The 21,787-nt window shown below is 43.1% G+C and overlaps 1 protein-coding gene and 1 long non-coding RNA gene across 11 annotated transcripts in view; one reads left to right on the top strand and one right to left on the bottom strand.

Moving 5' to 3' along the window:
* Positions 1-21,787, bottom strand: part of ITGA4 (integrin subunit alpha 4) — a 155,561-nt gene that overhangs the window by 110,775 nt on the left and 22,999 nt on the right. Inside the window, exon 3 of the mRNA XM_056534623.1 lies at positions 3,402-3,508. Coding sequence (XP_056390598.1) covers positions 3,402-3,508 — 107 coding nt within the window. The remainder of the gene's footprint in view (positions 1-3,401; positions 3,509-21,787) is intronic.
* Positions 1-21,787, top strand: part of LOC130284352 (uncharacterized) — a 41,474-nt gene that overhangs the window by 9,988 nt on the left and 9,699 nt on the right. For 6 of the 10 annotated variants that reach the window (XR_008846998.1, XR_008846994.1, XR_008846992.1 and 3 more), the window contains 4 exons: positions 2,579-2,656; positions 4,652-4,716; positions 4,862-4,947; positions 16,272-16,499. This is a non-coding gene — a long non-coding RNA (uncharacterized LOC130284352). The remainder of the gene's footprint in view (positions 1-2,578; positions 2,657-4,651; positions 4,717-4,861; positions 4,948-16,271; positions 16,500-21,787) is intronic. The other 4 variants (XR_008846995.1, XR_008846996.1, XR_008846997.1 and 1 more) reach the window with 2 other exon arrangements.

Here is a 21,787-nt window from a genome sequence, read left to right as displayed (position 1 = left end):
CAGTAAATTCGATTCGTCACAAACTTCTCGGCTCGGCAGTTGATGACTTTTCCTGCGTAAATTAGTTTAGCCTTCAGGTGCTCCGGTGGGCTGGAAAAGGTGGATACATTCCTAGGAAAGAGTCTCCTAGGACTGTATCCACCTTTTCCAGCCCACCGGAGCACCTGAAGGCTGAACTAATTTATGCAGGAAAAGTCATCAACTGCCGAGCGGAGAAGTTCGTGACGAATCGAATTTACTGTAAGTTCGCTCATCTCTAATTGGCACTATGGGATTGCATTAGTGCTACCTGAATTTCTAAGTATGAGCACATTAAAGGGATACTCCAGTGGGAAAACTTTTTCAAATCAACTGATTCCAGATCGTTAAATAGATTTGTTAATTAAAAATAAATGAATATTAAAATCTTAATCCTTCCAGTACTTATCAGCTGCTGTATGCTCCAGGGGAAGTTGAGTTGTTCTTTTCTGTCTGACCACAGTGCTCTCTGCTGACACATCTGTCCGTGTCAGGAACTGTCCAGATTAGGAGCAAATCCCCATAGCAAACCTCTCCTGCTCTGACAGAGGTGTCAGCAGAGAGCACTGTGGTCAGACTGAAAAGAACTATACAACTCTGGAGCATAAAGCAGCTGATAAGTACTGGAAGGATTAAAGGAGAAATGTGGCACAAAACTTTTCACTTCCCTTGTGCCCGGGCTGCAAAAACTAAAAAAACAAACTTTAACTCACCTTCCCCCGTTGCATTGAATTCATAGGCTCGTAACATCACACTGCAGTCAGGGTATCGCTGGCCAGGCTTAGCGCACTGTCATGTAAGGAGCCCGAAATTAAAAGGCGCTCCATAGTGAATTACCACCAGCGGATAACCCCGATGTGGGGGAAATTGTGCTTACCGCAGGTGGTTTTGTGAACACACACACACACAACAATGGATCGAGTGAGTGAAAATAATGGTTCCGTCCGCGGCCTTCCTGCTTAACAAGGACAGGCAAATAGGAGACTTCTAATGGGAGCAGCAGGTTGAAAGAACGGCGCTGGGTGGAACGACCACAGGTAAGGTATGTAATTTAATCTAAAAAAAAAAATGAAATACGTTTCTCCGCGTATGCGCTGCTTCATCAGGCATTGCATTGTTTTAGATTAAACTATATACCTTACCTGTGGTCGTTCCAGCCAGCGCCATTCTTTCAATCTGCAGATCCCGTTAGAAGTCTCCTATTTGCCTGTCCATATATGGAGCCCGGGCAGCAGGGAGAAGGCAGGGCCTGAGCTCCTTACATGATACATGCGCTCAGCCTATCACTGGCCAAGGCGGGACATCGCTGCGGCTGGCAATAAGCTGACTGCAGTGTTATGTTTCAAGCCTAAGAAGCAGGGAGCCAAGCAGTGGCGGAGGACCGGGACGCCGATATCGGCGCAATGGGGGAATGTAGGAAGGTGCGTTAAAGTTTGCTTTTAATTTTTTGCAGCCCGGGCACAAGGGAAGGGAAAAGTTTTGCACCTCATTTCTCCTTTAAGATTCTTCAATTAAAGTAATTTCCAAATCTGTATAACTTTCTGGCATCAGTTGATTTGAAAAATAAAAAATAAAAATTTTTCCACCAGAGTGTGCCTTTTATCGAGCTTGTTCTTGATTCATTTACACATTTTTGCTACATATTCACAATCTCATAAGTGATTATAAGACGCTTATGTACTCTTCAACTACCTGGCACCTTGGTGAACTTTAGCCTAACTCAACAAATGAGCCCTGATGAAGATATAGCTGTGGGAATATTTGTGGGATATTGTGCATGGGGGGATACTACTCAAGTCATACTCAAATAATAAATAATGAATAATAAATATATTGCAAATCATTGAATAAATAAGTATGAATTACATCCTATGCATAAATCAAAGTTTATTGTTCCACAGGTTAGGTAGAAACAAATATCCCTATGGTATAGTCACGTTTCTGCAGTACCGGAGACAGGAAAGTGGCAATCACTAGTGTGTTTGCTTCATTTTTTATTCAATCAAAGTGCAAGTACAGCGCTTTCTCTGACATGGACACCAGTGCATAATGCATTAAATGGTGACAGCTGTTTTGTGTAGGGTCCATTGAAGCACTGCAACAGCACGAAACAGCTGTCACCATTTAATGCATTGTACACTGGCACCCATGCCTAAGGAAGACCTGTACTTGCACTTTGAATAAAATAAGAAGCAAAAGAAATGAGAACTGATATTCTTTACACTTTTGAACTACTCAGCCATTCCCCATGCTGACCTATTTCCATAGCTCCAGATATTATCTTTTTTACTTAATTACTTAATCCTGTAAATTATTTCTTACAAACAGAACATTGGGGGAGATTCATCAAAAGTTGTGCAGAGGAAAAGTCGACAAGTTGCCCATAACAACCAATCAGATGGCTTTTTTTTCATTTTTGAAAAGGCCTCTGAAAAATGAAAGAAGCAATTTGATTGGTTTCCATGGGCAACTGGTCAACTTTTTCTAAGCACAGGTCTTGATGAATCTCCCCCCATCTCTATATATTGAACGCTTCAACCAATGTTTGTACTCTTTGTAGACATGTAACCCAAAATGTGGGCTGAATAATCAATCCAAACGGCTGCCATGATATGTACACCGTGTTCCTTCTCTGTAGGTAATTGATCTGCTTTCTTTGTATGTTTCCTATTGGTCATGAAGCATATAAAAATGTGTGTACATCACTTCCCATGACACTCCCTGATGACGCATTAAGTGCGAAACGGCGTAGGGGTTGACTTGCTGTGCGTGGGTAAGAGGGACCTGTCCTTGGAGTGCGGTGAGTTACCTGTGTGAATGCCCCAAGTGATTGACTGATTTCAGTTTGGAATCTGGAGACATGTGCACCGGTCATGCTTTTGGTTACCTAGTGTATGCTCCGTGATTCTGCTGGGACCTATTCACACTTGTGACTCTCTCCCTCTTTGGACTTTATGCCTTCTTTTTGTGTCCCTCATTGTCTTACCACTTAATATTTTTATTTATTGCTCACTGGCACTTTATCTAGTCTATATTGTATATGCCCATACATGGGCTCTTTATAGAGGTGCAATAGTGTGTTATGTGCAATATTGTGTTATATCTATTTGTGCAATAATAATTTATGTGCAATATTACTTATGTGGTATTTTCTCTGCTTCAGCAAGTCTTGCAGTCTGACTGTTGCTGGTCTTTCAAATGGTTTTATTGTGTCTGTATATATTTTTTTATAAAGATTTCTATTGTTAATACATGTCTTAGTGTCCAGTGGTAGGTTTTTCTCTTTGTAGACATGTCATAATTATGGCCAATTTTTAATTACATGCAGTTAGGAAAAAAAAATGCCCTAACATTAGACCAAGAAAATTAGTATTTGTACTAACCAATAGATTCCCATCTTCTGTTGGTTGTCTTGAGAGACTGACCCCCATCCATTGATCATCTTGTTCTATTACACATGTCCGTCCACATTTTTTACCATTTTGTTCACCTAAAAGAAAAATAAAATGGAAAAATAAAGACCCAGAACGAATATGTTCTTTATTTCATTACTACTTTGTCTCACACACTATAGTCAGGTAACAGCTGGTGGGAACATCCGGTTGTTGTAACTTAAAGGGGTTATCCGGCCAAAGACATCCGGCCAAAGATGTCTGATCGTTGGGGCCTGCCACTGGGACCCCCCCCACAATCTCTGTGCAGCACCCGCATTCTATGTGGGGCTGCATAGCCAGTCTCGGAAAGCTCTTTCTTTCCAGGACTGAAGACATGACGTAAGAGGGGGGCATGGCGTTATGTCATGTCTCCAGTCCCGGAAAGAGCTTTCCAAGACTGGAGATACAGCCCCGCATAGAATGCTGGTGCTGTACATAGAATGCTGGTGCTGTACATAGAATGCTGGTGCTGCAGCCAGTGGTGGGCCCCCCACAATCAGACATCTTATCCCCTATCCTTTGGATAGGGGAAATTATGTCTTTGGCTGGATAACCCCTTTAAAAGAGCACAAGCAGCAGACGGAGTGGGGGAAAGTAGGATTTCTAAACATTCTAATCCATCTTGTGCCCCTCTTCAACCTCCTACCTAACTGTGCCCCCCTTCTAGCTACAGCACTTTAAACACAATGAGGGAGATTTATCAAAACCTGCGCAGAGGAAAACTTGCCCAGTTTCCCATAGCAACCAATCAGCTTGCTGCTTTCATTTTTATGAAGGCCTGTGAAAAATGAAAGAAGCAATCTGATTGGTTGCTATGGGCAACTGGGCAAATTTTCCTCTGGACAGGTTTTGATAAATCTCCCCCAATGAGCTTCTTTAATCCAACTTTTAACTAGATAGAAATTGTTCTGATTTTTCTTTGCATCCAGCTTGGTATCATAAACCATACAAAGACACTAAACAAAAAAAGCTTTAGCTCACAAACAACAGTGCATAGAAGATCACAATATGCAGGCTGTCCAGGAGAGCACGGACAACATGCAGCTTTAGGGAGCCGGTTCCTATTTATAGACATCCTAAGTTTTTTTACCCACTGTTCTGGGGATGGGTTTTCAATGCCTGACTGCTCTATCTCTTGGATATGACCTCATGTTCAGGTGGATTTGTTATGTTCATGATTCTTTCATTTATCTGGTCAGGGCTGTGTGTTCCTCGGGGGATCCCCAGGAGGAGTATGGTATTGTGCACTGTGAATTCATTTGTGGTCAGTATATACGCATGATTTTACAGTAATATTGTAGTCTGTTAAACAGTCCGAAATGTGTTAGTGCTTCCTTTTTCTTTTTTTTTTTTTTTTATCTCACGTGTTTTCTAAATATTTTAATGGATCAATAATAATTTTTTTACAGAAAGCTGGTGACTGGAACCATCCCTCTTTTCTTTGTGGACTTATGCCTATAATTTTATCAAAAGTAGGAATACAACTCAGTACCAGGTAGAGAAATGCTAAATATCACTTTCCCATTTATTTGTAGCGAACTACTTGAATATTTAATGATTACTTCTGATTTTTTTAAAAATTGTATTCTAGAGTACAGAATAGGTGAAGGGGTTGGACAATAAGCAGGTCCTTATGGGAACTATGTCCACCTACAGGACAGGGTCATAGTATTTTAGGAAAGGTTCTTCTCCCTCATGGTTGGTTTCTACTTTTTGTGCTATCTGCCACACACTCCCAAGCACAGGCGGGAAGAATCAACACCAGAAGACTGTAAAGCTGCAGTCTCATGCAGTCATATTTATTGAAAATATAATTTAAGCCATATGCTTCAATGAAATTATAAACTAACAGACATAAAAGCAACCACAATCATATTTGGCTCCAGTTAAGAAGAGCCCTTATTTATAGGATCCCACAAACTTTAACTCACTCTATAAATGTATTCATGGCCAAGGAGGAATCATGTCCTGAATATCGAAATCACTTATCCCTGAAAAAGCAGCATTGCGTTTCTTTATTCAAGTATTTCTATTTGGCCAAAAACATACTAGAACTCAACAAATAGAGCCATCATGGGATACAATAAAACTAAACGTATCATGAGAAGATTCAAAATTACTTTTTTGAATGAAAATTTGGCTTGGATTTAACAAAAAGGTTTTCCCCAGAAAACCCCTTTAATACTATGTGTAAACCCAGTCTTAGAAGACTAAAATGGAGAAAACATCAGACAACCACAATATGAGACAAGAAATGTATAAGGATTTATAATATGCAGGTTTAATACAGGAATACTGTTTTAAAAAAATACTACTTGATTCATATCCCAACATAAAATAGTCACTGATTCCTATAACAAACTCATTTTCTTGCACTTTAAAAAGAAAAGCTTCACGTCTGAGATGTCTTTAGATGTGAATTACAGCACAGAGTTTCTTCAACACAGAACTTAACCATGACAACTCTTAGAGCGGTGAATTAGTGGCTTGAGGTCTGGTTAGTGGTCTTGGGTTAAACATATTCATTATATACCTAACTGAAGAAGATTCTCAGTATATAAGATTAAAAGTTTTCCGTGAAACTAGGAACATCATACAGTATTTTCTTCTATATCTATTTTTTTTACATTTTACACTTTTGAGTCATAATGTATGTAGAAGTGTTCAAAAAATTTGTTAGGAGACTGAAGCATCTCAGTACCTTACATTTTTAGATAAGACCATATGTAAGCTTATAACTAAAGTTGAGCAAACTTTTAAAAAGTTTGGTTTGCCGGACTCGCCTAACTTTCGGTAATCGTGAGTTCAGTTTGGCTTGGTTTGACTCGAATCGGCAATGAAAAAAGCCCCTAAACATGTTTCTAACACTGCCTAACAGCTCTAGACCCCTGTCTAACACTATTGGCAGTGTATTCAAGTAGTTTTAAAGTGTTTTTAAGGCTCAGTTGTGGCTACATGCGGTAACCCATGGTAACTATTCCAGCTCGCCCAGGCTAGATACGTGTAACTTAAACATGCTTTTTGGGTGGCAGAGAAGACAGACCAATGAGTATTGAAGGTGTTTATGGAACAATATAAAATGCACCAGAACCGTATAACACTACAGGCTAGATATGTGTAACTTAAACACATTTTTTGGGTTGCAGGGATGACAGCACAATGCGTACTGAAGGTGTTTGCAGAAATCTTTTATATTCCCTACTGTATTGAAAAGCCCTATAGGCATATATGTGCCACTTGAATATGCTTTGTGGGTGGGTGGCACAGATCAATGCACCTCACTGGATAGGTGAACACTATTCAATTCAGGTATATGCACGTATGAGCCTTGAAAAAGGCTTTCGATTTGTGGTAGCTAAAGATTAGCCCTTCCTTCAGAGGCTATGATCAAGATGTCCGCTCCTTATGTGCTGTTTTGGTGTATAGGAGCCCCTTAAAGGGGTTCTCCAGTGCTTACACATTTTTTCCCCTATCCAAAGGATAGGGAATAAGATGCCTGATCGCAGGAGTCCCGCCGCTGGGGACCCCCGGGATCATGCACGCGGCACCCCGTTTGTAATCAGTCCCCGGAGCGTGTTCTCTCTGGGACTGATTACAGGCAACCACCGGGCCGGCGGCGTGTGACATCACGCCTCCACCCCCGTGTGACGTCACGCTCCACCCCTCAATGCAAGCCTACGGGAGGGGGCGTGACAGGCATCTTGTCCCCTATCCTTTGGATAGGGGAAAAGATGTGTAAGCACCGGAGAACCCCTTTAAGGATTCTTCTTGTATGGGGATTGAATCCTGTTCACACACACACACACACACACATACACACACACACACATGCACAAACACAAGGTCTCTATTTCAAATCTTCATCTCTATCTTTCTAACTTCTAACTGTCCCTGTGTCTGGCTCACTCCCTCTATCTGTCTCCCCTCTGAAGAAATTCCCAGCACTCTGAATGCTGTGGGTGATGTCAGTGCCCTTTTATCTGTGTCCTATTGGCCTTTGTGCTTGATTGACACAGTAAGCAGCAAATAACATGATAGACCTGGATTATCATGTGATCTGCTGCTTTCCCTACATCATCTCGACACCCCCTGCTCGTCCTACTTCTTCCGTTTGGCAAAAAAACATGCTTTCTGGTCTTTCGCGCTATTTACCGGCTCATGTAAGCTGAACCGGTAAGAGCTCGGGTGTTTGCCGAGCTGGAAAAATCCTAATGTTTGGGTTGAAGACGGATTTGGCTAGCTCATCTCTACTTATAACTTTTGTTATAACGAGATTACAGTATATTACTCTAGACCACTTTAACAGCCAGAACAGCAACCAGTTCGCAGACACAGCCATACACATTTTAGTCCATATTGGTCGGTACTATTGTTGTTTAAACTGGCCATATATCAATAACACTGGCCAAGGACAAACAATCTTCCTGGTAATTTATAAATTCATTTACATATGAAAGATCTCTCCTCTCACTCTCACCTGCAAATTTCTAACACAGCCAACTTATTTTGCGATGAGAACAGTCCGCCATTGGTTAGCTAAAACAATCATATATTGTTAATTATTTACCCAATGAACAATTGTATTGGTTAAAAAAAAGTCCTACAGGAAAGCATGGCAACTGAGTTCCTGCATTTTTTCTCACAGCAGGAACACTGGTCCCATTAGCAGTACCAGACCTTTAATGAAAATCTTGGGAGAGTTTTCACACTTTTTTACTGTTAAAATCTTCCACTTATGTCAACTTTCATCTAAGGTGTATGCTCACTAAAACTTTTTTTTTTCTGCAAAATTTCCCTGAAAATTAAGCATTATACAGTCAATGGGTACTCTGTGTAATAGGGCAGGTCTTCCAGAGTAAAGATGGCCATATATTTTTAATAACTGTCAGCTGAATGTTTGTTTGACTGACAGCTATCTCTCATGATCTTCTTAAACACATAAGTATGCTGTCGGGGAGTGTTAGGAGGCCACCGTACAATTCAGACAGTTGTCTGAACCTTCCAAGGTTGTCTGGTTCAGCCCCTTGATATCTTATCTAGGGTACTCCACCCCTAGACATCTTATCTCCTATCCAAAGGATTGGGGAGAAGATGTCTGATCGCATGGGTCCCACCGCTGGGACCCCCTGCAATCTCTGTTCCGGCACCCCAGTCATTTGGTGCATGGAGTGAACTAGCGATGCGGCACCGAAGGATTATGACGTCCTTGCTATGCCCCCACTCATGATGGCCACCACACCCCCTCCCATAGACTTGCACTGAGGGGGCGTGACCGTGACGTCACAAGCCTCTGGCGTTCTAAATGAACGTTGGGTACTGCAGGGAGATCGAGGGGGGTCCCAGTGGCGGGACCCCCATGATCAGACATCTTATCCCCTATGCTTTGGATAGGGGATAAGATGTCTAGGGGTGGAGTACCCCTTTAAGAGATGCTCTTTATAGACATGCTCCACTATGGACAAAAGGAGGGTCCTGAACAGAGAACGTAGAATTCTGTAAGGGTCTATTCACTCATACAGTATCGTGTGCAGATTTGATGCGCAGGATTTGATGCTGCTGTGGTTGTATATTATAATAGAAGCAAAAAGAAAAATAAATCAGCAAAAACACTGCCTAAAAAAGACAACTTCAGAGCTCGTATATACAATTTCACCACTACAGAAAACATCTGACCAGGAAATACCTGGGAACAACAGGACTATCTTATCTTATCACCAGACATTTAACCATGTGAAAGATTCTTCTGGGAAGTAATTTATTGTATCTTGCGGCTTCATAAATTCCCACTTATCCCAAGTGGTTGCTTTTTCGTACTTTCTCTCTCTGTATTTTTGCTTGTGTTTTTCCTTATGTGATTTAAATCTTAGATGGCATGAAAGGATTGTAAGAAACATTTTAAAGAAATCTTATAAATACTTAATTTAAAACAATATTATCTTATTTTATGGTTTCCTTAATTCTTAGTTTTTAAAGGGGTACTCTGGTGCTTAGACATCTTATCCCCTATCCAAAGGATAGGGGATAAGATGCCTGATCGCGGGAGTCCCGACGCTGGGGACCCCCGTGATCTTGCACGCGGCACCCCGTTTGTAATCAGCCCCCTCCCGTAGGCTTGCATTGAGGGGCGAAGCGTGACATCACACGGGGGCGGGGGCTTGACGTCACACGCCGCCCGCCCTGTAGTCGCCGGTAATCAGTCCCGGAGCGAACACGCTCCGGGGACTGATTACAAACGGGGTGCCGCGTGCAAGATCACGGGGGTCCCCAGCGGCGGGACTCCCACGATCAGGCATCTTATCCCCTATCCTTTGGATAGAGGATAAGATGTCTAAGCACCGGAGTACCCCTTTAAGGTAATAGACTATTATAAATAGAGGCTAATGTTGACAACCCTTAAAGGGGTACTCCAATGGAAAACCTTTTTTTTTCTAATCAACTGGTGCCAGAAAGTTAAACAGATTTGTAAATTACTTCTATTAAAAAATCTTTATCCTTCCAGTACTTATTAGCTGCTATATACTACAGAGAAAGTTCTTTTTGGATTTCTTTTTTTTCTGTCCACAGTGCTCTCTGCTGACACCTCTGTCCGTATCAGGAACTGTCCAGAACAGGAGCAAATCCCCGTAGCAAACCTATGCTGCTCTGGACAGTTCCTGATACAGACAGAGGTGTCAGCAGAGCACTGTGTACCGAAAAAAAAAAGAAATCCAAAAACAAAAGAACTTTCTCTATATACAGCCGCTAATAAGTACTGGAAGGATAAAGATTGTTTAATAGAAGTAATTTACAAATCTATTTAACTTTCTGGCACCAGTTGATTAAGTAGTACCCCGGAGTACCCCTTTAAAGCCAAACTTGGGCTAGAGAGCTCACTAATAGCAAGGTCAGACGTCATTGATACACACAACCAGATGTTTACCGTGGCTGCTTGGATTTAGTGTGCAGTTCAGCTTGTCATCTCTGATCTGTCCTATTTTCTGAACTCATGCAAGAAATGCTCATGTGAAAAGGTTGCTGACCTCCATGGAGAACAGATGTCTAGGAGTTAACAAATGCATATGTGCCAGACATTTATGATCTGTTTCTACAAGGCATGAATTGCTGAGCTTTTGACCTAACATAAGAGAAAGTACCATGGACAAGGAGGGTATAATCATTTATTTATTTATTTATTTTATTTATATAGCGCCTACAGATTCCGCAGCGCTTACAATTATGGGGTACACACAGACAAGTATCAGACATAAAATTACACAATAACTATTCAAACAAGAGGTGTGAGGATATGTTGGTGATATGTTGAGGATATGTTGAGGATATGTTGGGGATATGTTGGGGATATGTTGGGGATATGTTGGGGATATGTTGGGGATATGTTGGGGATATGTTGGGGATATGTTGGGGATATGTTGGGGATATGTTGGGGATATGTTGGGGATATGTAGAGGATATGTAGAGGATATGTAGAGGATATGTAGAGGATATGTTGGGGATATGTTGAGGCCAATTAGAGACTGTTATAGGCCTGTCTGAAGAGATGTGTTTTTAGGCCACGTTTGAAACTATGGATGTTGTTGTTGAGTCTGAGGGATTGAGGGATAGCATTCCAGAGAACCGGAGCAGCACGAGTGAAGTCTTGGAGACGGGAGTGAGAAGTTCGGATTATAGAAGATGTTAGTGTGAGATCATTAGCAGGTCGGAGAGAACGTGTAGGATGGTAGAGATGAGAGAGGAGATGTAGGGAGGTGCAGCATTGTGGAGGGCTTCGTGTGTGAGACTGAGGATTTTGTACTGTATTCTGGACTGAATTGGTAACCAGTGTAGTGACTGGCACAGGGAGGAGGCGTCGGTGTAGCGGCTGGAGAGGAAGATGAGTCTGGCTGCGGCATTAAGGATGGACTGGAGAGGAGAGAGTTTGGAGAAAGGAAGGCCTATTAGTAAAGAGTTACGGTAGTCGAGGCGGGAGTGAATCAAAGCAATAATGAGAGTTTTAGCAGATTCAGTAGTGAGAAACGGGCGGATTCTGGAAATGTTTTTGAGATGCAGGTGACAAGAATAATCATTTACTGTGGCCAAAATGGAAGGTCCCCATGGGAATCAGTCATCTTTTTGTTGGCATTGCATGGTAGTTAAACCCTTTCCAGAAGATGGAACTGAGAAGAGGTGACTTTTTTTTGAGTGTTTTTCAAAAGGATACATACTAGCCCCATATTTATCACATGCCATGAGAACATTAAATGAATTTGGTGCACGTTCACATAAAAAGGTAGAAAAAAAGAGTTCACCCACACCAACAATGAACAGTTCTTCCCTTATTAAATCTACACTTTCTAGATTAAGCATTATAATATCATTGGCCCCGATTTACTGTGTCTTACAGTTAGACAGTGCAAATGTACGGTAGACTAGACAGATTAAAAATGTGCCACATTTATCACAATGGCTCATAAATCTGCCCTTTAGACTGTCTAAGCAAGACCAGCTATTAGTTTATCGTATATACTCGAGTATAAGCCAACCCGAATATAAGCCGAGGCCCCTAATTTCACCCCAAAAACCCAGGAAGAGTTATTGACTCGACTATAAGCCTAGGGTGGGAAATACATCATCCACCCATGTCATCATCATCCCCTGTCATCATCCAGACCCCCGTCATTAACACCCCCATCATCATCACCCTGTCATTTTCACCCCCGTCATCATCACCCTGTCATCATCCCCCTTGTCATCATCCCCCCTTCATCATCACCGCCTGTCAATCCCTTCATCAGTGGTCTTCAACCTGCGGACCTCCAGATGTTGCAAAACTACATTTCCCAGCATGCCCGGACAGCCATCGGCATTCTGGGAGTTGTAGTTTTGAAACATCTGGAGGTCCGCAGGTTTAAGACCACTGCAGCCTTTGTCATTATCCTGACCCCCCCTTTAGTTTTCTACTCACCTCCCCTCGGTGTGAAGGAAGGGTGAGCTGGTCCGGGCCATCTATGCTGTAGGGACCGTCCGGTGGGGAGGGTTAGTCATTCTGGGCTTGCCTCGGACTAGTGACGTTGCCTTGTCGCCGCACAGGGACGTTCATGCGCACGGATGTCCCTGTGCATCGTCGTCAAGGCAACGTCACTAGTCTGGGGCCTCCTGGTTGAAATGGACAGCCCGGAACGACTAACCCTCCCCACCAGACGGTCCCTGCAGCATAGATGGCCCGGACCAGCTCACTCTTTCTTCCCACTGAGGGGAGGTGAGTAAAAAACTAAAGAGGGGTCTGGATGATGACGAAGGTCCGGCAGTGATCTTCAACCTGCGGACCTCCATATGTTTCAAAACTACAACTCCCAGCATGCCCGGACAACTGATGGCTGTCCGGGCATGCTGGGAGTTGTAGTTTTGCAACATCTGGAGATCCGCAGGTTGAAGACCACTGAGAAGGGATTGACATGCGGAGAGTTCACTCGAGTATAAGCCGAGGGGGGCGTTTTCAGCAAGAAAAATTGTGCTGAAAAACTCGGCTTATACTCGAGTATATACGGTACTAACTTTACTCCATAAAGATCCTTCACAACTTTGGATCACTTTTTTGGTTAATAGAGTCACATGTAAGTGAGACACACTTATCAAGCTACAGTAGGTGCCAAATGTCTAAAACTCTCAATAAAATAGGGGAAAGTCATGAAAGACAGTGGAAAGTGCTCCAGAATTCGGGCACATTTTAAATAATAAATCTTTAAATAATAAATAAACCATTGTTCTACACCCTCTTTGGTTTCAGTTATACTGTATATACAGTACATATGCAGGTTAAAATAAAATTGTATCAGTGCAATCCACATTTTCTTTAAAATTGGTCTTTGGGGAAACTTTCTGTAGCTCTTATATATCCCATTACATTTATTGACATTACGACTGCTCCTCTACAAATCCCTTTATCTTGCTCCACCAAGTCATAAAGGCACAGTAAAATTACCACAAAAGAAGAGGGTTAACCGTATCTTATCCACTATGCGTACTGTCTAACCACAGCCTTAAAAACCAATGTCTGGTCAATCTAAATCTGAGGCTGATAAGAGTCTCCATGATGGCCCCTTTACATTATGCAGTCTCTTATGGGTACTTAAGAAGAAATGTTTTGCTGATCATATAGAATAAGGGATTGCTTTCACATCAGGTACAGTATGATCCAAGAAATAAGATTAAAATAACATTCTTTAGGATTTTAAAATTTTCATTTATTGTTCCTTTTTACAATCAGTAGAACCTTTAACTGGAGTTTGAATAAACCAGATGATCTGGTAAACAGGACACAAACCAAATGGCCAAAGGATCAAAGGCTGCTGGTATTGCCAACAAATGGCTAATGACTTAGACACTTGTGAAAGCTTAATACACATTGTCAAAAATCATCCAAACCCGCCAACTGTCTAAAGTGTACGGGAGCCTCCTGACTCTCCCTTGACAGATGATGTTGGGGGGAAAGAAAATGAGGTATGTTGGATTTTAACTGCCCAACACTGTTCTTAGAGAGATAATCCACTGTCAGAGCTTTCTGGCAGCGGCTTACCCTTGCTCTCTCTATTGGGAACACATGAACATTTGGCTGTGCTGCTGAACGTTCATGTGTATGGGGAGACCAGGAGAAATAGCTGTTGGTTAAACATTATTAAAGGAGTACTGTTGTGCATCCAAAGCATAGGGGATAAGTTTTATATTGCTGGGGGTCGGACCCCATGATCTCCTGCATGGCACCTCGGCTCTCCTTGATAAGGGAGCGTGTTGACCCGTCCACGAAGCGGCGGCCGACCCAGTGGTTGGACCCCCCAAGATCAGACACTTATCCCATATACTTTGGATAGAGGTATAATTGTCCTTTAAAGGTGTGTGGCTATTGAAGGTGTACGGCCACCTTAAAGGGGTACTCTAGTGGAAAACTATTTTTTTTTTTTATCAACTGGTGCCAGAAAGTTAAACAGATTAGTAAATAACTTCTATTAAAAAATCTTACTCCTTACAGTACTTAGCTGCTGTATGCTCCACAGGAAGTTATTCTATTTTTTTTTATTTCTTTTCTGTCTGACCACAGTGCTCTCTGCTCACACCTCTGTCCATGTCGGGAACTGTCCCGAGAAAGAGACATTTGCTATGGGGATTTGCTCCTGCTCTGGACAGTTCCTGACATGGACAGAGGTGTCAGCAGAGAGCACTGTGGTCAGACAGAATATGAATTCAAAAAGAAAATAACGGCCGGGACCCGTGGCTAATAGCGCGCGGCATTGATCGCTCTGCCGCGCGCTATTAACCCTTTAAACGCAGCATTCAAAGTTAAACGCCGCATCTAAAGTGAAAGTGAAAGTATGCCGGTTAGCTCATTGGGCTGTTCGGGATAGCCGTGGCGAAATCGCGGCATCCCGAACAGCTTACAGGACAGCAGGGGGGTCCCTACCTGCCTCCTCGCTGTCCGATCGCCGAATGACTGCTCATTGCCTGAGATCCAGGCATGAGCAGTCAAGTGGCAGAATCATCGATCACTGGTTTCTATGAGAAACCAGTGATCAATGTAAAAGATCAGTGTGTGCAGTGTTATAGGTCCCTATGGGAGCTATAACACTGCAAAAAAAAAGTGAAAAAAAAAAAAGTGAATAAAGATCATTTAACCCCTTCCCTATTAAAAGTTTGAATCACCCCCCTTTTCCTATTAAAAAAAAAACACAGTGTAAATAAAAAAACCATATATGGTATCGCCGTGTGCGGAAATGTCCGAATTATAAAAACATCTCATTAATTAAACCGCACAGTCAATGGCGTACGTGCAAAAAAATTCCAAAGTCCAAAATAGTGCATTTTTGGTCACTTTTTATATCATGAAAAAACGAATAAAAAGCGATCAATAAGTCCTATCAATGCAAAAATGGTACAGTTAAAAACTTCAGATCACGGCACAAAAAATGAGCCCTCATACGGCCACATACGCGGAAAGAAAAAAGTTATAGGGGTCAGAAGATGACAATTTTAAACGTATTAATTTTCCTGCATGTAGTTATGATTTTTTCCAGAAGTACGACAAAATCAAACCGATATAAGTAGGGTATCATTTTAATCGTATGGACCTACAGAATAAAGATAAGATTTTTGGGCAAAATGACTAACGTCATTATAAAGTAGAATTGGTGGCGCAAAAAATTAGCCATCATATGGATTTTTAGGTGCAAAATTGATAGAGTTATGATTTTTTAAAGGCAAGGAGGAAAAAACGAAAATGCAAAAACGGAAAAACCCTCAGTCCTTAAGGGGTTAAGAAGCTACCATTACAGTGCTGTATTTATCACATAAGGGCATTTTGTTACTTATTACATAACTTTTGCTAAAACTGTTAACTGACAGGTCGTATTATAAAGTGTTTTTGGTCTTCCACAAAGACATGGTGAGCCACCAAATGTCTGAGTTAGGAATGCTTCGTCCAAATGTGAGCCTCACTATAAAACGTGAACATGGTCTATTTAACTCTCAAAGTTCCTATAGTAAGGCCGACTGTTCTCTGAGCTGGAACTAATGACACCAAGATAGGAGCACATGGGATCACATGAAAGCTTTGAACCCGTAAGTTCAAGCATTGACTAAGTTGCAAGCTACTGCAAAATTGGTTTCATGCTTTTCGTTTACACCAAAGTGTCTCTTACATGATGTGTCTGGTAGTTCTCTTTTTAACCCATCTAGACCTATTCCTTACTCCTGGAGATAATATTTCAAGACAAAGTTTGCATTTGATGAACCTTTCTACATAAGGAGATTATGTTATCAGCAATTCCTTAATCTTTTTCTATTATCTTATAGGAAAATATGTTAACGTCAGCTACGGGGAGAACAAACCAGCCATGACTGCTCCCCCAGAGCCATCCAGAAAACACAGTGTAGTTTGTCAATGGAGATATGGGGTTGGACACAGACAGGCCTAGTCAGATGACTGGACAGTGAAAGAATTGTTTTAGTGTCATGACTCCATAACATTTGTATGTACAACTTCAGTCCATCTGGGCCTTTGCACAAGTCAGTGATATCCTGGTAAGAGAAGGGTTCTGTCTACATGATACATTTAGATTTGAATATAAATTACATTATTTGAGATGGAGTTGTAGACTAAGGCAAAGTTCACACCATGGTTTGGATTGACACTGTTGACTTTTCTTTTCAAGCTTATTCCAATAGAGCAGTGATCTCAAAATTGTGGTTGCAAAACTACATCTCCCAGCATGCATGGACAGCCAACGGCTGTCCGGGCATGCTGGGGGATGTAGTTTTGCAATAGCTGGAGATCCACAGTTTGGATACCAGTAATATCCTTTAGGCATACAACTGGCTGGTCAACATTGCCTCAAATGTATTATAAAGTGTAAATTCACATAATTCATCGGTTTAGACCTATTTATCTTCATTATAAAACATTTATCAGATTTTAAAGGGGTACTACGTCACTTAGACTTCTTCTCCCCTATCTAAAGGATATGCTATCACTCCCCCTCCCAGAGGCTTGCATTGAAGGGGTGGAGCATGACATCACATGGGGGCGGAGCCGTGACATCACAACGCTCCGTCCCCGTGATCGACAGTAATCAGACCCGGAGCGAACACGCTCCGGGGACTGGTTCTAACGGGGTGCTGCGTGCAAGATCATGCGGGTCCCCAGCAGGTCCTTTGGATAGGGGATAAGATGTCTTAGTGCTGGAGTACCCCTTTAAGGCCCATAAAGCCTCTGTACACTTTAGTTTCCTAAAAGCTGAATCTCCTCCACCAGACTGACAATTAAGGCCCATACTCCCCTATAAAAACATGCATGCAAAATCATGGCGTGTTGGCACTATAGTTTTGTAACTGGTTGGAGAACCACAGGTCACAGACAGCCTATAATTTATTTAATGCCAGAATGCCGGTGTAGTGCCATATTTTGTATTTTGTGTTACATGGCTCAGCACTCTCCAGTGCTGGACTACGACAGCTCCATTGGCTGACACGCACACACCCGCCCCTACCATTGGTTCTTGGGGGACGCACGGTCCCCATAGAGGGGAGAGTCTCACATGTCAGCTGCAGCGTGATCCCCATGGCGGGGACAGTATTAGATGCCAGCCACTGCGCTCAGCTTATGACACCCGCAGGCGAACAGTCCCCATAGCAGGGAATCAATTACATTACAGCCGCAGCGCGAATAAGATTGTAGCCACAGCTCTTGGAGACATCCTCTTGCTGTGGTAGCCGAACTCACGCTGAAGTGAACGGTGTTTGAGGCACCATATTTGTGGTCACGTGACATGTGTCCCCCCCCCAGGAACCAATGGTAGGGGGCGGGCGTGCGCGTGTCAGTCAATGGGGCTGTGTTGGTCCAGCACTGAAAAGTGCTGAGCCATGTAACACATTCCATGGCAAAACACAAAATATGGCACTACACCGGCAATAAAGGGGCACTTCGCCCCTAGGCATCTTAGGGGATAAGATGTCTGATTGTGGGAGTCCCACCGCTAGGGAACCCTGCGATCTCCCTGTTGCACACGGCATTCATTTAGAGCATCGGGTGCAGCGCCGGAGGCTTGTGACGTCGCGCCCATGCCCCCTCAATGAAATTCTATGGGAGGCCATCACACCCACTCCTATAGACTTGCATTGTGGGGGCATGGAAGTGATGTCATGAGCGGGGCATGGCCGTGACATCACGAGCCTCCGTCCCGCATCACTAGACATCAGGGCGGAGAGAAGTTCACAGGATGTCTGGGGCGCCGCAGCCGAGATCGCGGGGTTCCCGCCCTTTAGATAGGGGATAAGATGTCTAGGAGCGGAGTACCCCTTTAAAGAAAACCAAACACACTGAACATACCTCCCGTCACTCCTCTTGTATCTCGCTCTCGGCCTCTTGTTTTCAACTTGTCATACAAGAAGCAGGAAGAGGATCACTGTGAAGGCTGGGAGTGGGATACCGGAGGCACTGAGGCTAAGTTTCCACTTGGTTTTTTTCTGGCAGTTTTTGGATATTTGCCACTGCAGTTTTTGAGCCAAAACCAGAAGTGTATTCAAAAGGAATAGGACATATAAAGGAAGGACTTACACTTCTCCTCCCTTATGGATCCACTTCTGACTTTGGCTCAAAAACTGCAGTGGCAGTTTTCCAAAAACTGCCAGAAAAAAAACCAAGCGGAAACTTAGCCTTAGGGAGTGGTGGGAGTTTTTATTTTTTTTATGCCAGCATTCTGAGCATAAAAAAATGCGTAATAGAGTATCCCTTTAAACTGTTCTAACTTTTGCACAACACCCAGCGTGATAAGACAGTAATTATATAATACATACTACTTTATTCTGTATCACGTATTGCACATGTATTCACGGTATCGTTACATGTAACAATGGAAATACATCCTAATTTAGAAACTATTTGACAAAGTAAGTTTCACTGTATCTCACTGTTTTAGATATGTTTCTAATGGGCATGTGACTCATTGTATGATACCTAAAATTACTTGGTCTGGTGGTATAACATAAAGACATTAATTTCTAAAGGTCGTGCTCCGAGCAAAGAAATGCAAGTTTGCGGAAATTAGTCAGACACTGCGAAAGGATCTGGTCAGGCCACTGTGACATTTGCATTTATCAGTTTTTAAAAGATACTATCTTACAGATAATGTGACATACAAATAACTTCTCTATAAAACGGCCTGTACCAACCGATACAGAAGAATGTAAAAGAGTCCATTTTTTTTAATTCATCTTCTTTCAATAATTATGGTAAATGGGGCACATTTGGAAATAGACAGAGGCAACATATGCAAAACAATAACTATGCTCATTCTGAAACCATCTGTATAATCTTAGGTATCCAGGCTGTGGCTAGAATATGTATTTGTTGTATTCTATGCAACCCTCAACCCTCCCATGAGGCACACCCTAACCAATTAACCTGAATGCTCCAATGTAGTGCTGATCTGCGACAAGAAGTGACATGTTGTTTTCGTTTTTTTACAAACTGCATGGCCAGACAACCATGTTTCCATTGGCTTACAGAGAGCACATTAATGTTGCAATAATGGGTGCAAGTTTTCATTGATATTATGGATATTTTTTTTTAAATTAAATACACCTAAAAATACACTACATGAACAGAGCCTGAGACAACCTGAACCCCCTAAGGGAATATACCGTATTTTTTGCCGTATAAGACGCACTTTTTCTTCCCCAAACTGGGGGGGGGGGGAGGGGGGGGGGAAGTTGGTGCGTCTTATACGGCATATACACATTAAAACCTGTCCTATCGCGACAGTCCCTGCGGCCATCAACGGCCGGGACCCGCGGCTAATACAGGACATCACCGATCGTAGTGATGTCCTGTATTAACCCTTCAGACGTGGCGATCAAAGCTGACCACCGCATCTGAAGCGAAAGTGACACTAACCCGGCTGCTCAGTCGGGCTGTTCGAGACCGCCGTGGTGAAATTGTGGCGTCCCGAACAGCTTATAGGACTCCGGGAGGGACCTTACCTGCCTCCTCAGTGTCTTCTCCGTGCCGGGATCCCCTGCATGGCCAGCCTTCTCCTTCATCGTCATCACGTCGTCGCGCACGCCGTCCCGTCATCCAATAGGAGCGGCGTGCGTAGCGACATGATGGCGGCAACGGAGAGCGAGGATACCGGGCAGCAGAGACATTCTAAAGCGACGGGGACACCCCGAGGACGCACCAACAGTAATGGAGCGACATCCAGGGCAGCGGTGACGGGGCCGGAGTGGCGGGGACACGTGAGTATTACCTTCTATACCAGTGGTCTTCAACCTGCGGACCTCCAGATGTTGCAAAACTACAACTCCTGGCATGCCCGGACAGCCAACAGCTGTTTGGGCATGCTGGGAGTTGTAGTTTTGCAACATCTGGAGGTCTGCAGGTTCAAGGTTCAGAATTTTGTTTCCTCTAGATTTTCATGCTTTAAAATTGGGTGCGTCTTATATGCCAGAGCATTATAAAGGGAAGGCATTATAAATGGAAGCCCCCTCTAACAACAAAATGTTCTAAAATACTTGACTGGGATTTCTCCAACTTGTAGACTGATAGGACAGATGAAATCTTTGGTGAACAGTCAACCTATAAAAAGTTCCCCCAAACAAGGACCCTTTCACACGGACCTACAAGCTCCCGATAACAAGCGCAGATCTGAGTGATTGACACTTGTTTACTCAGATCAATGAATTATGATGCTGAGCCCTAAAGTTCAATATTGTTGGCCGCATGTTCCCTGATAATAATGATTTTATTGGCCACACAAAAGATCTGATCAGTTGACAAACAAGCATTTTCTTATTCTACAGCTGATCGCTGACCCTATTACACAGGCAGATCAGGAATGAGCTTTCCTTGGAGCACTCATTCAGCCAATAGTAAGCCAGTGCATGCAGTGCATCACTGTATAACGTCCGCAATGAATTACGGGCATATACGGGTGCAAACAGTCAGTTACAAAATCCCATAGGCTGCAATGCGATTTAGTCTCTGCAGTCAGGGGTTTTGTAACAGCCGGGTTTTGCCGAAAATCGTGACTGAACATGCGACGGAACTTCTATAACGGAAAAATCACTAGTGTGAAAGGAGCCTAAAAGGGACTTAAAGGAGTACTCTAGGATAAGAAAACTTATCACCTATCCTAAGGATAGGGGATGAGTTTCAGATCGCGGGGGGTCAGACCGCTGGGGCCCCCCGTGATCTCCTGTAAGGGGCCCTCGGCTCTTTGCCGAAATAGCGCATTTCGACCCCCGCATGACGCGGCAGCTGACACACCCCCTCAATACATTTCTATGGCAGAGGCTGCTGATTGCAGCACTCCGGCTCTCCCATAGAGATGTATTTATGGGGCGTGTCGGCTGCCGCGTCATGTGGTGGTCGGACACACCACCAGGCCGCTGACTGTCGGGGCCCCGTACGGGAGATCGCAGGGGGCCCCAGCGGTCAGACCCCCTGCGATCTGAAACTTATCCCCTATCCTTAGGATAGGGGATACGTTTTCTTACCCTTATAGGAGTACTCCAGGATATGTCTGCACGGTGGAATTTCTATGTGAAATTTGGTGGAAAGATTCAGCTTGGAAATTCTGCTACATGAAGGCTATATTCACACGGCAGAAATTCCACATGCGAAATTCCACACGGATTCTGCATCAAATTAAAGCCCAATAGCCTTCAATGGGATTCTGCACTCCCATTCACACTTCAGAATTTCAGCGTGCGGATTCCACATGGCTTCCGAGCGGAATCCACACAAGCCAGAAACCACCCAAATGAATGTGAATGCGGAATCGGTGTAGATGTACCGAAATTCTGATGTGTGA

The sequence above is a fragment of the Hyla sarda genome, chromosome 8 (genome assembly GCF_029499605.1).
Source record: "Hyla sarda isolate aHylSar1 chromosome 8, aHylSar1.hap1, whole genome shotgun sequence".
NCBI lineage: Eukaryota > Metazoa > Chordata > Amphibia > Anura > Hylidae > Hyla > Hyla sarda.
The sequence above is the reverse complement of the archived record's forward strand: the minus strand, read 5'-3'. Positions and strand labels throughout refer to the sequence as shown.